Source organism: Glossina fuscipes, unplaced genomic scaffold (genome assembly GCF_014805625.2).
Source record: "Glossina fuscipes isolate IAEA_lab_2018 unplaced genomic scaffold, Yale_Gfus_2 28, whole genome shotgun sequence".
NCBI classification, from domain to species: Eukaryota; Metazoa; Arthropoda; class Insecta; order Diptera; family Glossinidae; genus Glossina; species Glossina fuscipes.
In genome coordinates, this window is record NW_023998423.1 from 16,824,700 (window position 1) to 16,842,817 (window position 18,118).

At 34.5% G+C, this 18,118-nt stretch overlaps 1 protein-coding gene across 9 annotated transcripts in view; it reads right to left on the reverse strand.

The window, feature by feature from the left end:
- The window catches only part of LOC119636761 (cyclic nucleotide-gated cation channel alpha-3), a 247,546-nt gene continuing 229,428 nt past the window's right edge, over positions 1–18,118 (reverse strand). For 2 of the 9 annotated variants that reach the window (XM_038032360.1, XM_038032356.1), the window contains exons 7-11: positions 17,884–18,021; positions 4,601–4,768; positions 4,133–4,322; positions 3,868–4,034; positions 1,236–1,828 (exon numbers count right to left, since the gene is read on the reverse strand). In XM_038032360.1, the coding sequence (XP_037888288.1) occupies positions 1,509–1,828; positions 3,868–4,034; positions 4,133–4,322; positions 4,601–4,768; positions 17,884–18,021 (983 nt within the window). In that variant the 3' untranslated portion in view covers positions 1,236–1,508. The other 7 variants (XM_038032351.1, XM_038032352.1, XM_038032353.1 and 4 more) reach the window with 7 other exon arrangements.

The following is an 18,118-nucleotide window of genomic DNA, read 5'->3' on the forward strand; positions in this document are numbered from 1 at the left end:
TTGAATTAAATGGAAGAATATTTAGCTGCCAGGTTCATATGCCGATCGTGACGAGCTGAGCTCGTTACAGTTGATGCAACCGTTTTGCGTACTCGACCGGAGGAACAGGAATGATGCTGCCGTTGTTCTAATTGTATGCCTGTAGACATTGTCGGTGTTTGAGTAGCCATATTCAAGAGACGGGTATATCTATTGCTTAAATTTTTCGTGGAACTGTTTGTCGTTGCAACCATTACAACTTCTCGTTGTGCTGGTGTTTCAATTGCGGGTACTGATGTTGTTACTAATGATGTTGTTTGATTAATATTAATGGCTGTTGCTGCTGATGCTGCTGCTCCTGCTTTGTTGTTGCGTTGTTGGCATAATTGTGTTGTTGTTGTTGTTGTTGTTGTTGTATAATTTATGAAATAATAACAACGATAATAATTGGCAAATGATGTAAAATTCTTTTAGTTGTTACTGTCGTTCTTCTTTTCTTGTAGGGAAAAATTATTATTTTAGAGTTTTGTATGAAAAAATGTTTTTATCTTCATTATCGTTTTCGCATTTTCATTGTTTCACTTTATACAAATACACGCACTCATACGAAGAAGAATAAGAAGAAGAATGAAGAAGAAGAACATCTAGATATTATATTATATACATTCATTCATACAAAAGAATTCGGAAATGAATTAAAATATAATGACATACAAACGCGGGTTAAATTCGTTTTTCGTTTTTGGTTTTTTGTTTTTTTTTGGCTTTGTTTTTCTTTCTTCCTTTTTTTAATTTTTTTTGGTTTTCTTTTGTATATCGTTTGGTCGTTTGTTCAGTATTTATATCTTATCGGTCCTATTATAATTATTCGTATGTGTTGTATATAACAATATCAATAAACAACATTTAGAGTTTCAAGGATTTTGTGTGGTTTATATGCTTCTACTGAGATCTAATTGGAAATATTAAACACACACATTAACTTAGATTGTGAAACAACAAGCAAATCACAATCAATCAATTAATCAATCAATCAATCAATGATGATTCCAAAAAGTATATGTGATGATAATGAATTCACGAACACAATCCTTTCTAAGCTTTTTTTTTCTTAAACTTTTTTGTTTTGGTTTTGTTTTTTCTGTTTTTTTTTTTTTTCTTGGTTTTTTGCCTTTTCATTCGCTTTTTTATTTTTTATTTTTTAGTGTTTTTTTTTTTTTTTTTTTTGTGAACTTATTTCGCTTAAACTGGATTTTATGTAACAGAGAGAATGAGCAAGCGAAAGACAGAGAGGGAGAAAGAGAAAGAGATAAAGAGAGAAAATACATCTTTTCACACAGCTAACAACAATTACACATATGTAAGTAGATAACAAAGTATGGCGATTTAACAAATATGGTGATGTCGTGTGTGTCACATACATAAATGCAACAAACATTGTGTACGCATTCGATGGGCATGGGTCATGAGATACATGATATGTATATCATCATCATACCGATCGGCTGATGGGGCAGCTCGCTCCCGTGTTATATGATGCTTTCTCGATTACGTTCCATCTCCTCGGCCTCATGTTCCGGATCGAGGCTTGATGTCGATGATACCCGACATATTTGCATTTCAATTTCAGCTAAACGATTCTCTAGATTCCACTGTTGTTGCGAGAGTTTAGTGTTAAGAGCCTGATTTTCCGATTCCACCGTATGCAGACGTTCCCTTAAACGTTTAATTTCATCTTCCAAGGCTTCATGTGATCCCAGAAGTGGAGTAGTGCCTCCCCCACCACCACTTGTTGCCGAAGTGCCGGTTCCGTAACATTCTAAATGTATACTAGAGTCACAAATGTTTCCTAGAGGAGAAAAAATCACAAAGCCAACAGAAAGTATTTACAAGGTCAAATAGTAATAGAAGGAGCATTTTAATATAACAAGTCCGCTAAAAAAGTTTACTGCTTACTTTCGTTGTCATTTTCGTAAAAAGCAATTTTAATGTTAGTCGTCATATTTGACAGTCATGATGAAGGAAATTTATGGTATAAAAGTTTTCAGCTGACTTTCTCGCTTTGAATGCAAGAAGCTTTTTTGCAAAACCGGACATATAGGGAAGAAATTAAAGATAATTTTCTATTAAACCCATCAAAGTTGCCATCCAAGAAGCATGGTTTATACAGCAGAGGCATTTCGTCGCAGCTACACTGAATGCTCGGGTGGAAAAAGCACAAAACTTACTGATCGGGCCCATGCACCATACCTTCGACCATCGCATATCCGCCTTTCTTCACTTTTTCCGAGTAATATATTATATCACGTTATGCACAGAAGGCATCTCTTGCTTACTACGCCTCTTGTAGCAAAACGTATGTTGAATACCCGGATATATCGTCAAACTTAACATAAATGAAAAACATAAATGAATGCAGCTTCGCATCACAATGAAATTTTGTATATAACTCCTACATAGTTAATCGAGTCATTTGATTAAAAATTCACTCTATTACGAAACTGTAGTGTTTGGTTTCCACGATTATTTTCTTCTTTTCTAAGAGTGTGAAGATAGTTCCTTAGCAAGTATTGAATCCGTGATATTTCTGCTTTCAGAGCCGTCTTCGCATTACCTTAAGATGGGCTCCTCTACGTTTTATTGATTTCTGGCCACTGATTACTGCAATTATTTATGTCGCTCTATAAAAGGTGTTGTAAATTAAAGAGGACTTTATATAGCTGCGTATTTTCGTAGCTTAATCTACTGATGGCCAGTGGCCAAAAACGGTCCAACGCTTGCTCAAGTTCTGAGAAAAAAAAATCAATTCGACAAATAAAAGCCGAGAGTGTGTATGTTGCGTCAATGCAAACATTAAAAAACTCGAAATGATACAATTAACGAAATAATACGCTATACTGTAGCAGAGTCCACAAGTGATGTATCATACGCGCTGAAAGAGCAGCTGTGATCAACAATATATCGAACAAACCTAAACATGCCAAGTATTCTTTGCTGAAATGTCTCAGAGACTAGGCATCAAGAGCCATTAATTTATTGCACTTTGAGCGAATATTTTGCCTGTAGTCATCAATGTACTTTCGAATGTGGCAAATTGATATACAAGTCCATCAGTGGACACTTGCGACTGATTTATCTCCAAATACTTGCTGTATTCGGACAGTTAAGAATACTTTGATGCGAAAAAATCAAAATAGTAAATATCTGGTCTCATCTTGTAAAGGTCTTCTTTACTTCTGGATGGCGTCTATTATTTATAATGTAGCAATTCACAAGCTAGGCTCTCTGAATAAATCTTTCCACTATACAATCTTTATAGATCTTTACGTTTATCATTTAAAGGAAAGAAACTTCCTGATCAATCTTGCCAACCCAAAGCTAATTTATTAAATCAGACTTAGCATGCTAAGATTATGTTTTATGTATATTAACTTGGCATTATGGCACCCGTCGCCGAGAAACGGTTATATGATACTGACTTTGCCCTGCGGTATTTTCGGTTGAAAAACGTCTGTAACTCATTCAAATCTCTTACTATCCTGGCAACGAAACTGCTTACATTTTATTCAAGACATTAGAAATCGTTTATTCAAATGTTTTGTCGGGACTGTACTTTTTCGGTTTTCTCCCTAATCTACGGTTGTGGTAACTACTATGCGTTACTATCTTGTCTACGCTATTTATATAAGGAGAATATTACTGCGCTCCTTAAGAACCCAATACAAAAGCTTTATGGTCGAGCATGTGAAAAGATTTAGATTAGCCTTTATCTGAAATTAACTTAAATTTTGATCCCTTTTGTTTGCACAGCAACGACATCGCGCGACCAGCAGTAAAATGTAAATAGTAAACTTTTCCGGCGACGTAAGGATAACAATAAAAGCGAACCTGTTCTACTTGGCTGTGATTGCGGGCGTGTGGAATGATGCGAGGTTGCTCGACTGCGAGGTCTGTCATCCGAACTATGTACACTGGGACTCATAGAGCCCGGAGATTCAACTGTACGTATAATACGTTCAGTATAAGTTTGTGATGTGCGCGGACTAGGTGCTCGACTGAAATGAAAATAAAATGCAATGAAATTATAAAACATTGAAGATATATTAAGATCAAGAGAATATGCTTAAATCGTAGGTTATATTAGATGGAATACCTATAGGCCAAGCTTTGCGTTTGTTGTTGCAACTGATATTCGTGACGTGACAATTGTTGCATTGAATGTGGCACTAGCGGTACTGATGGTGGCGGTAAGTACATATCTTCCAAAGTGGTGCGACCACAACTCTCTACCAAACCAGGTGTCGATTGGCAACGTCCCATGGCAACTGTATTAAAGTATTGTACTGTACATATATTGCAATTATAAATGGAAAATTTTTAATATACCAAAATGTCAGGGGATTTTACTTTGTTAGGAGAGATCTCTGTCTACGTGCATGCGCTTATATAGTGTTTTGCATGTAAATAGTAATTGTTTCGATGTAAACATGCAACTAAAATGTCTGTGTTTTGTGCAAAAATGTAAGCTTAAATGGTTTTCTTTATTTTTTTTTTTGTTTTTTCCTATTTTTTTTTTTTTTTGTTTTGTTTTTTTTTTTGTTTTTCGTTTTAATAACTTTACCTTTCTCTAGGGGTGCTTTCTTGTACTTTTCTAGACGTTTTACAGCAATTGCTTCCAGTCTTACACGAGCAGCTGGATACTCCTTCAAAACATCCCACATATCCTTTTTGCTAAGTACAAATAGATCACTATATCCCACTGAGCGTACTGAGGCAGTGCGTCGGTTACCTAATGAGCAATATGGTGAAAGAAACACGACAAAGACTGAAATATTGAAAGTTTCCTTTTACATTACTTTTTATGTCGGACATGGAACATGCATTTGCATTCACACTTAGAAAATTTTTAAATTGTTTTTTGTTATTTTTTCCTTTTTTTTTTTTTATCTTTTTTTTGTATGAGACACTTTAACATGGATGACGACAATTTTTAAGGGGGACCATAAGCATTCTACGTGCTCTTCACTGAAGTGTAGTTTTTCTTTTTTTTGTTTGGATTAAATGGGAACGTGTAAGGGCAGGGTGAAATACGTAACAATTGATGTTTTTTGAAGAGATTTTGAAGACATGCGTTTACGTTTTTTTTTTTTTTTTGTTTTTTTTCGACTAAAAGAAAGAAATTTGTGCATTTTGGAAAAATAGCTGAATCATCAAATAACCAAGACAGCGATTTAACTTAGAAAGACGGTAGACACAGATAAAGATAAAAACAACCATACAAAATGGAATAAACTCAGTTAAAAAAGAAGAATGTCTTTAACGTATCAATTGAAAATTGAAATCTTTCATTATGTAGATTATACAAAGAAATTAGGATTTTTCCTACTATCGCTCTCTCTATCGAGATTCGCTCCTGCAATTTTCCTGCAGGGGAGTTTCGTTAATGCGTGGTAATCAAGCTTAGATTTTGTTTTCTATACCAGCCGCATGGCAGGGTTTACCTCATATGAAAATTCAATTTTTTTTTTTTTTTTCTCTTAAAGATTAAAGAACAACTATTAGATTGCGAGTGTGCTCGCGGTGTTCTTTTCAATAACCGAAATGTCTAGTTGTTACCACCTAGTATATGCAAACATTATCCACTTTTTCTCGAAATTTTCTCAGATCTCCTGATAAACAGAGGGACAAATTAATTATCATACTGACGATGAGTTGAAAAAGCGACTACACAGCTACAAAGACTCGATTCAAACCTTTGCCGGGCTTAAAGACATGTATGCTCCTTGAATGCTTTAATTTAATACTGTGTTGTCAAACTAAGCATTTATGTTGACAGAACGATTACGTTGACATTGCGTTTTTTTAGACAATAGTTGTTATATTTTATTCACAAGTAAGGATTAACGGATCGACAAGCACATAAGCGTGGCAAGGCTTTGTTGCAACTTCTTTACTATTTGTTTAATCTGAAGACGTTCGCGAAGGTTTAATAGAAAAATGCTCGCGGAGATAGTGGATGAACGTGAGAAAGTAGTCGAAAGCGAGGAGAATTGATTGGGAGGGGGACGATAAAGAGACAGAGAACGTGAGACTGAGTGTGAGAGAGAGAGGGAGAGTAAGACAGAAATAAGGGGCAGTGCTCCGATGCGATGGTAACAGAAAGGCAGAGTCTTTTGGAGGGAATTGTAAAAAGTCACGTTCGGTGGTGTTTTAAAACGAAGAAAACCTTAACAAAGCATTTTTGTTTATAAATTAAGTTGATTCGGTTCTTTAAACGCAAGCTTGTACATGCCAGCATAACAAAAAATCTGTTTAAAGGGGAATTATTGCTAAAATGACTGATTCTTAGGCAGATGGCGGTTTTTTTCTTTTCCTTTCAGTTTCTACTACCTAAAGCAGCGTAAGTTTTTCATTTTTCAGCAAAAATCGAGTACCGGTTTCGCTAAGTGGCCCCTAAATATTGGACTTTTATTTATAGATGACCTTCGTTCAATAATAAAAATTCTAGGGAATGATAAACCATGGTTTAGGGGGAGCATAGACGTGCCGAAACTCTCACCTCCCCGTGGCGATCTCTGGAAACCGGCCCGATCGGCCAAGAAGAGTTTAAGACTTGGACTATTTATAACAAGTCTTCTGAGAGATGACTTAGGGGTTCACTGGAGGATATATTCTTTTCTCATAAGTTAATTTCTACAGAGGAAATTTTAACCAAAACCAGCTGGTAACTGGTTACGGTAGTAATTAATGAGTGCAGAGTAGCCCGCCCGCCATGTCAGTTGTAACATCCGATTCTACAATATCTTGATGAAGGCTACTCTGGTTTTGGCTTGCGAAGCATACAGAATTTTGTGGCAAGGGTTTAACGTGGGTTCCTGCCTGAAAGGCTTAACCCCACGGTGGCCCAAGCCACTTTTAAGCGTACTACGCCCCCTGGCGAGTTAGACAATCCCCACAGAGTAGGGGCCTAAACAGCACCAGAGTCCAGAACAGTTTATTGTGTATGGAACAATAAACCCCACTCTGGTGTTGCGAAGCATACACAAGGATTAAATTTAATAATTTTGATCTTTGTCTACATAAAATTCGAATTTTCACTTAGTGTTATTGAGTTATGCAACGAGCACAGCCAGCAATAATTGAATGTACAAACTTACTTTTTCGACACTCACTACTTTTATTGTTTTAGTTGAAGAAGTCTACCGCCGAAACTCATCAAACACTTTTAGAAGCTTATGGCGAAACTGCTCCATCATATTCCCATTGTCGCTTTCGGTTTCGGTTTCGATGGTTTCAAAGTAGTAATCTTCATATCGATGACAAAGAAAGGCTTGGAGGACCAATAAAGTTCGAAGAAAATGAATTGCAAGACGTATTGGACGAAAACCCAGGTCAAGCTCTCAAAAAACTTTCAAACAGTTTAGTAGTTCATAAATCAGCCGTGTGTAGACGTTTACATACGTAGCGAAAGATCCAAAAGGAGGACAAGTGAGTACCAAAGGAATTGACGGAAAATGGTAGTTCGAACTGGCTCAACATCATGTTTGGCAAGCAAAAAGAGAAAGTTGTTTTGTGGCTTATTGTGATTGGCGGCGGAAAATGGAACTACTACGACAATCTCAAGCGCAAAAAATCATGGATTAGTCCACGATGGGATCAGGAAGCTCTAGTATATTACGACCTGCTAAAACCGAGAGAAACTATTGCCGCAAATGTGCACCGACGTCAATTGGACAGATGGGACGATGTATTGCTATAAAAAAGACCACTAACAACGGTTACCAAATACAAGAAAGTAATTTTAAAAGTTGTCATTGTGAAAATGAATTTGGAGTCTACTGCGTCATTCCTATAAGATGTAAACCTCGTCGACGGTTAATAAATTGTTCAATAAATTATCGCAGTTGGTATCACGATCGTCCAAAATCAAGAATTATTTCTTATTCTGTTTTTGATGGAGCAATTTCAGCAATCATTGTCCCATATAGGCGATTGTTAGAAAGGTCCGGGAAAACCGTATCATTACACTCAATTGCTTAATGCAGAAAGAATCTAAACATTGATACGTTCTAGCCCTACCTTAGCTGTAACGTAGGTGTAACTATTGATTGAAGGTTTTTCTCGCTTGATAACCAAAAATATATGCATTAAACATCAATTACTTTACCTTTTTCTTCTTCTTTTTCTTGAATGTTCAGCGCGTCAACGCCGGATTATTCGCCGCGATAGTGAAAAAAAAGGCACAGTGTGAACACAAAGTTCTTTGCCTAGGCCTTAATAAAGTACGAGTACGAAGAAAACGAAGAACACGAAGTTGTTTGTTTGCCAATTGTCATTATCTATAGTTTTGTTTATAATCAAAGTTTGCTAAAACATTTTATAAAGATTTCTTATCGTTGAAACCAACGCGGAAAATTTTCTTTCACTTTATATCCTGTGGATAAAGTGGACTACACGTTGTAAAAACCAAGAGAGATAAACCTGACACGACTTTAAGGGACTACCTATTGCTACCATAAGGTTATCAACTTCAGACTTGTAGGCACAGTCTTACTTAACATGATTTTATCTAAAATCTAGGGTATCCTAGACTGTCATATAAGGGAATAATTAGATAGAAAACAATTCAAACTCAGGTCGAATGATTATTGGCCCGCAATTTTTTATTTCAGAGAGCCTTATCACCGAGTAAAGAGTACTCAAAACTGACAGACATGTTATAAATAAATGAATTCACACATACATACGTACATAGTATAGGGCCAGGCAAAACAATACAACATAATTCAAGATGAAATTAAAGCTTATGAATAAATATAAGAAAGGAAAACATCACAAATAAATACACACATAAATATTGATAAACAGTTTTTTTTTTTTTTTTTTTTTTGAAAATCTCATCAAATAAATGGTTTTTACTCAAATATGTAACAAGTAAAAAAATTAAAAAAATATTCATATAGAATTTCATAAAATTTTTAAATAAACAGTTTAAAAAGTATATAAGATTTTTCAACATACTGGCCGTTAGTATTAGTAGATTGCCTAAGCTTCTTAACTAAACGATTTCAAGATTACAGCAAAAGCGTACTTAGAACTTTTACTCAATTTTTGACTATTTTTGTATAATGCTTTTACATGATATTTATGATAGGAGGTGAACTAATTAAGTAAAACGCTAATAAAATACATGACGTTCTCGGTAATAAGTGAGCGTCGGTTCTAGCCAGCACTCTGTGGCATTGTTCAGCAACTGCTGTTGCTTTCAATTTACGTGCAGTGCATATAGTTCTTTATATCCATCCACTCAACTGTCAGTTGCAGTGAAATGTATTTAATTTTATCGTCTACTACGTTTCATTTTCTTTCTTTTTATTCCTCTATTTCTTTTTGCCCATAAGCCATAAACACAGCCCATAGCCACTAGTTTTGCTTCCAAAAAAAAAAATAAATAAATAGAAAAAAAAAAATAAAAAATACGAACTGTTACTTTTATCCACTTTTTTATTTTCGCTTTGAGAGTTTAATTAAAATGGAAATTTATATTTTATTTACAAATACTACGGAGCGTATAAGTGTTTTACATTTTAAAAGTTCCGCATACGTATATTTTTCCATTTGATTGAGAAATTTTCGCAAAACTTAATTTTAAAAGTTTTAACCGCAAAATCCGTACGTAACTAGTTGGACGGAAAATTTATTTCCAAATTCTCATCAATCAAATCAATACAAAGCATCAGGTGCACAAAAAACCAGTATTTTGTTATTCTTTCAATCAAAAGTCTGAAGTGAATTTAAATTTGTTCACTTTCAAGTTTTTTTTTACGTTCGCTCCTTAACATAATAACACAGGCGTGACGTAGCAAATACTTTATATGAACAGAGAGAGAGAGAGAGAGAGCGAGAGCTAAGCTTGCTTGATATTATTTATAGTCTTATTATTATTTTTATTTTTTTTTTTTTTTTTAGGGGAAATTTCTATATAAAACTTTAATGCGATAACATTGTGCGGATCACATTAGTATTATTATACCCATCATCGCAGTATGAAGTGTATATTCAATTTTTCAAAACGTCTGCAACGCCCAGAACGAAACATCAGAGACTGCACAAAGTGTGTATAGCCTTCAGTAGCATCAAATTCTAATCGACTATCCGTCTGCTCGTCCGTAAACATCTTCCTGGCCGCTAAAAGTGAAGCAATCGACTTTAAATTTGGCAATAAAATTGGAAGCTCTCGGGCGCATGCTGGTATTGAGAATGGGACGAATCGAGCAAGGGCCACGCCCGTTAAATTTTACAATCTATTATAATTTCATTTCTTTATCTCAAAAGCTTTACAATGCGCAGAAGCAAGCTTCAAAAACCCAATAAAACATATATGAGTTTTTGGCCAGTTTCAAATTCAGAGACAGCAACTAACCATATCCGTCCGTTCACCTGTTCGCCTGTCCGTCTGAACAGTAGTATCTATGGCAAACATTTACCCGATCGCAAGATTGAAAATATCGGCTGCAAAGTTGCAAAGAACGCGACCACAACGCCCACACATCTATACAGCAAAAACTGTGAATACTTTCGCTTTCCAGGTATTTTGCTCGTCACTCGATACACTATATAAATTTGCATTTTTCTTCTGAAAATAAGAAAAAATCAACTCAACATTATAGAGGATAAAAATTTTGTTTTCCCTTTTTTTTACGATCACGGTGATGGGTATAAAAGATTCGGTCATGGCCGAATATAATTTTCTTACTTTTTCTTATTATGTATTTTCAATTTTTTCAACCTTCATCTCTTGCATCTGCGCAAAGTGGCACATTAGTTAAATTTTATTGCATCCTAAGAAAGTGTAATTTTTAGTAATTCATCAACAAAGTTGCTTCGAAGTAGTGGTTTGACATCTGAATCTACTATACTAAGCTGCGATCTCATCTAACTAACTATTTCGACCATATAAACATTCTCATAAGCATGTTTAACTTAAGAAAAAAAAGGAACAAACTTACGCTTTCTGTCCACTCTCCACAGTCATGACAATATGTTCGTAACAAATTTGAAGAAATTTGAAGTTTAGTTCTTCTGGCTTTTGCTTTTGCAAAACAATGAAAAAATTATAAATTTCGTGCGTAGTCATTAAATTAATTGTTATTCGTAAACTAATCGTCGGAATGTCACGAAATTTTGAAATATTCCGTTTGAAGGTCAATACTATGCAAGCATCATACGGATTCGTCAATAGTCATCGAACATCTTTGCGTCATCCTGCGAACTATTGAACGATGTGCTACTTATTTAAGCATATATTCGGTTAGTCCTATCATTATGTAACAAAAGCATGTAAAACAAAGAATATATACTGCTTGTATTATCTACATATCGAAACAATATGTGCAAAAGGGCCCTTCCGACCAACTCTTACGATCAGAAAGGAATCACGCACCTAGGATAGGAATCGCGGATAAAATTTGGAACAGAAACGTGTTAAAGAACTGTGCATACTGTAACTGCTGCGTGCTATGGTCTATTAAGTTTATGCCGTTATATGCAACAAACAGGAGGACTTGAAATAGACACGTCTTTTATTGTACCGATCCAAAATTACTTTTTTAATTGCTCTAAGTTTGTCTATCCATCTGTTCGCCTGTTCTTCTTATTTTCCTAAGTTCAACCTATAGGCCGCAGTTGTTGAGACATTTTAATAAAATTTCTTACACCGACATGTTTTAGTCTAGCGATTAACTCTATTGAAAACGGTTTGGGTCGGGCCACTTTGTCGCCCACTTCCCCTATAACATCTTATTTGGAAGAAGACAACTGTTGGGTGATGTAAGGTATGGTATGGTGATCCATTATAGTGGTTTTTCTAGTTTTTTTTTATATAAATGTTAGCTGATATAAAAAATATTTTTATACATATGTCTATATAAAACTCGTTTCGATTTAAATAATAAACAAAAACAATAACATTTTAATTATTCCCATGATTATCATAACTGTGTGAGAGTCACATCGTGGTATACAACCACACGGCCAGATTCGTGGTAGAATTGCATAAGCAATTGCTCGTGAGATAAAAGGCAAACTGCTTGGTTCTTGAAATTTGAAATTCTCGCTACATTTTGAACCAGAACACTCAGTATGCCATATACTGACGACCAGGGTTGAGTTTTTAACAAACGAAATAACAGATGTATCCGTTTCGTTTCGAATCGTGGATGCAAATTCATACGATATGTTATGTAATATGATGATGATGTAATCTCTGTGCGCCAATAATAACCACAAGAGGTGCGCTCTAATGCGCTCCAATTAACAAAAAAACTTTCTCCTCATTCCACACTTTCATGCTGCTTATCGCTTTGCTTGAGTTACTAGCCAATCGTGGCAAAATAAATATAATTTTCTTGTTTTTTTTTTTTGATTTTTAAATAAAGTCCATCGCTTAATGATAATAAATTTTAATTAACATTTTGGGCTTATTGTAGCGATAAATTTGCGTTTATGTAATCACTAATGATTACTAATGTTTACGAAATCTTTTTTTTTTTTTTGTATTATTATTATTATTATTAAATATATTGCAATTTAAATCTTTTTATCGTCATCCTTATAATCCTTATAATTTTCATAATGATCATAATCATTATCATTATCGGACACACCAATGTATTCGTTTTCGTTGTCATTAAGCGTCATTAACTATCAATTTTGCGCAAAATTTTTATTAATTTTTAATTGTTCTTCGTATGCGATGGTGCATACATGCAACCTATTATTATGTGATGACCTGATAAAATCAATAATAATAATTCAAATATTTTGTTTTAAATTTTTTTTTTTTTTAAATGTTAATATTTAAAAACAACAAACGTGTTAAAAATAGTTAGAGAATGCTATAGTCAGAGAAGGCCATCCATAGATACCTTACAACACTTTGCCTAGTAAATAAATACATATACATATATATGTAAAATTATAATTTCATAAGTTTTTATGGAAGACCTCGCATTGAAGGATATTGAAAGAGCAATGTGGTCCAAATTTAGTAGTCTTAACTTACTTGTCAAACGTTTATTATTTTCTAGTTATTAGTCTTTGTCGACATAGAAATTTGTGATTTCATAGGGTGCGGTCTAGAAGATGGATCTCTTTGTTTCAAATTCTTTATACTTGATTTAATAGCGACAAGTTTTCATCATAAATTTTTTTTTAATCATTTTGCATTGCAACCCTGTTATGTATTCGGATCCAAACAAATAGACATATGTGATCCAAATTTAATAAGGCCTGTTCTTATGCCAAGTTATTATTATGAACAAATTTTCATCAAGATGTATGGAAAATTAGCCCTTGTTACCATATGAAGATTCAGTTTCTCTGGGCAAGGGGTTCATAATATCGTCCCATCCGGTCAAATGTTTTCACACCAATTTAGAATACTGAAACGTTACTACTAAGCAATTTTTGTCTCGAAATTCTCTATATACTAAAATATTTTTCATATAAGGTCTTATCAAAATAAAGTGTTATTTAGGGTCCTATCCCTACCATTTTCAATAACTTTTCTCTTTAGATCAAAACACTTTAGAATATCTTAAAAACTGATGTCAGACGGACAGAGAGACATATCTCGGGCGGACAGAGGGACGGAAAAGTTTACATCGATTTAGAAAATGTTTCTGAACCGATTGGTATAACACAAAGTGGATATATTTCAAGTGGTTCTGGGTGTTACAACCGTACGCGCAACCTTAATATATACCTGCACCGCAACTGATGCAAGGCATAATGAGTAAAAACATCAAGGTGGGTCACAGCTCACCATTAAATACTCTGCATACAATGACTATTAAAAATGATGCGTTATATGAGAAGTGGACGACGAAAAGATCCGCCTCAATCGTTTTCAGTAGCGTTTGTCCTATGGCCCACACCACGTTAGTGTGCCAAATTTTACCCAAATATCTCAAAAATTATGGCCTGCAGGTTGAATAAAAGAAAACTAGTTGGACAGATGGACAGAAAAGCTTAGATCGGTATAATAAAACGTGGGTGTACGTACCTAAACTTCTTCGATGTATTTATTGCATACATACGCACAAACTTAAATGGACAGATGGACAGAAAAGCTTAGATCGGTGTAACTTTTTCAGTGTATTGCATACACCCGCACAAAACTGAACATACCCTTGCAAAGCAAGCAGTATGTAATTCATTAGCTTTCATAAACAAATAAACAAACAGTATCTCGAATATTTAAGCTGAGGGCATTTCCGTTACAATTACACGTAAAACTTTTTTAATATGCTCGTTATATTTCGTTATTATTTTAATAACAATTTTTGATTAAAATTTACGGAGTAATTGAAATGTTTATATAACTATTCTTCAATTTTCATATTTTTATTAAATTATCATGCAATAATATCTGTATTTACTCTGGCAATTTAAAATGTTTTCATACAATGAAGAGAACAATAGTTCAAAAAAAAAAAAATTTGTAACAAGGAAGATAACTAAATCATTCATATATTTACATGTTTGTTTGATTATGCATTGATTCACATTTCAAATTTAGCTAAATTAAGCGTATGCCTTAATTGTACGGGAAGTGCATTTGACTTTTAATTAGGTCGTTATCATAAATAGCTTAGTGCAAAAGTGTGCAAAGGCCTAAGTTGCATGACCTTTATTTAACACGAAAATAACATTAATATACACAATGCGGTTAGAGGACTAATAACTAATTTATAAAATGCATTTATCTTGTTTCCCCGTATACCCGTTGCAACTATGAAAATGAACACATGATTTATGGTTTCTTTGTGGTTGTTGCCATACTTTTCACCCTGCGAATCTTAAAGCTGATGAATATATCTACGAATGATAGTCTAATTAATACGAATTTTTATGATAAACAAAATAAGTAATTAGAAACGTTACAGTTAGGCAAGATTGATTTTAAAAGCACCCTACATCACTTCGATTAATTGAATTTTTTATTTATTTTCATCACAAAATAAAGAAAGGCTTTGCATTCCCCGAGCAAGTATCTATGGTATAAGGCACGAAACGTAGACCTGCATAAATCCTACTTTAACAGTAACTTTCATCATTAAACACTAAAGGTTACACTCTGCTGTCAATGTGCCACCAAAATGTATTGCAATGAGAGAGAGCGTTAGAGGCAAAAATTATTCCTTCGACTTAAAAGTTCCACATTCAGTAATATGCGAAAACATTATTTTTCATCGACTTGCGTTGAGACCTTTCTCAAATAGCTTTTTGAAAATGATACAATGATTCAAACCATTTTCAACAGCATTCGTTCTTAAGCCAAAGGAAAAGGTCTTAATTGTAAGGACAGGCATCCGACAGGACACGCAAAAAGACAAACAACTTTAAATCGATTTACAAAATGATTTCAAATCAATCGGTACAATACAAGGCGGGTGTACTTTAAGCCAAGCAGCAAAATGTTTTCCGATATTCTTACGTGGGGCATTATATTACAATAGTTAAACCGTTTACCGATTAAATTGGGACTTGGATAATTTGTTTTTTTTTTTCCTTGATTAGCTTATTGGTGACGAAACTTGCTCCTTTGGCAGCAAATATTTCCTCCCTGCTTTCGTATCGGAAAGATGTTGCAAAGTGTACAACAATTTCTATACACTACTCTATGATGCAATTCTGCTATGTGTTATGTTATTCAGTGCATGCAGTTCCCTTTGGGTTTTTTATTCTTATGCACTTTTTCATTCGTAAGAAAGTCTTTTAAACAATCAACATTACATACATTTGCATTAACTTAATATACTCTTATCAAAAACGTTTTAGGGTAGAAATCATATTATGTTCTAAAGATATTTTCAAGATGTCTTGGCGGGATTCTCTCCTCACCACTGGCGAATGCCACGTTTACGAAATTAGGAACGTTATAAAATGCTTACATTCTTAAAGGATGTGAGGAGCTTCTAAATCGACAAAAGAAAGCTATATTGTAAGAACTGCTACTCATCTTAGCCGAGTAAAGAACTAAATTTTAACATCGTACTCAGTTTATATGCACAGATGAAGTTTGGAAGCAAAAGCTTTTCCACAAGTCTGTAGTCACGGAGATGTTAAGAAAACTTAAATTTTTGAACATTGCTTTCAATAACGTAAATCATTAAGCGAATTCGGGCGAAAACCTGTTATATATATTCGCTTCTAGGTCACTTAAAAGATATTTATACAGACGGGCTTCATTAGCTCACTGATTGCTTAATAAAAAAAAGATTGGTTTGCAAACATTTTCCAAGTAAGGTGCACGCAAGCGTTAAGTTCAACCTTTTGCTCTGTTCCATTTATATGAAATATATGCAATCGCAAGACTTAGACAACAGGATCAGGTAAAGACAACATTGGAAAGTGTACTCGTTAGATACCCAAAGGCGATGTGTGTATAATTCCAGTGGCATTAGTTTAAATTTTTTCTTTTTCTTTTCTCTATAACGTACTCGCACGATGGCAGTGAAGAGGGTTGGCAGGAGGGAGTGGTGTACGTTTGCCTTCACAGTTGAAAAATCAGGCGTAGCGGGAAAGATCACTGCTGGAAGATTGGTGCAGAGGAGGGGGGGAACTGTGATTAAAGAACGACAAGTCACCAGAGTCTCTCGTACGATATGCAGGCGGTTGAAAGATGAGTGGATGGAAACGCTGAGAGGGCCTTGTGGTGCTAATAAACGACTTAATTGGTGGATATATCTCTTTTATCTCTGTAGAATGGTTGCCCAGGCTGCGCCTATACACAAGCATTACACAGCTCACATTACGCCCCTGTTCAAAGATATCGAGAGTTTTGGACACATTTCCATCACCAATGAGTACCTAAACCTTTCGATGTATGTGATCGAGCAAAAGCAAAGAAGAAGTTCGAGGTTACACCCACATGCGAATTAAATACAATTTGTTTTTAATTAATATCAACAACTGCATAACATTGAACGATAGATTTTAATCAGTTGTTAAGCTTAATCAATATGAAGGATCATCTAATGATTCTTTTTAAAATCTTGCTATACATTTGACCGATGGGACGAATAAGAGATTTGTCAAGCACGGCTTCGTCAACGTAGTCAACTTTAGATGGAAGAGATAGGCGGAAACCAGAATTTTCATTTGAAAATAAATGATTTTTGCCTTTTTCCTATATTGATGATAAATTGTCTTCTTTTTTTTTTTTTAAAGAAGCAAAGAGACCAAGATTAAATTGCATAAAATTTTAAAATTTTAAAAAACAAAAGGGTGCGGCTGTCACGCTGCCTACAAACTGAGAGAGCAAAATATAATGCTCGCTCACTCCTGGTCACGTGTATAAATATTCAATTACCCTAAGCGTTGCCTGCGGATTATTGCAAAACGCTCTACTCGTGATTTTACTCTTTATTTTTCAAAATATAAAAATTCAAAAAAACCGAGAAAAAAGTTTTTAACAAAATTGTCTATAAAACTTTTTATATGAAGGATAAAAAGGAGAAAATATTTATTTTAACAGAAAGGGTAGAGAATTTGCTCAACGAAAATGGATATGAATGAAAAAAGATGTGCGCATATCGCTATATAGAACACAACTACTACATGTATATAGTTTATCAAACGTTTTTACACGAACAAGAACACATACGTACATATACAAAACATACACACACACACGCACATAGCCATATATACAATTGGTGTGTAGTATTTTTTTTATTTAATTTTTTTTACATTTATAATAACATCAAGAATGAAAACTCATTTTTATGTATGAATGTATATATATATATATACATAGGTCTGCGATAGGTTTGAATTCGAGTAAAAAAGTATTGTTCCGCCTGGCTGGATAAAACTGATATTTACCAAGTTCTTTACCTGCTGTGCCCATATTCAATATGCTAATCTCTCCGAAATAGGAACCTGCCTTCAATGAAGCCATCACGGTTTTACCATTATCAGCTACCACCTGCAGTCGTCCGCGATTGACAATATACATCTCTTTGCCCACTTCTCCTGTAGCGCAGCGCAGCCATGTGTGTTTGTTCGTATCGTAATGCCCAAGAGTACATGAGTGTCCGCCAAAATGTATACATATGTGTGGCGTTAAAGG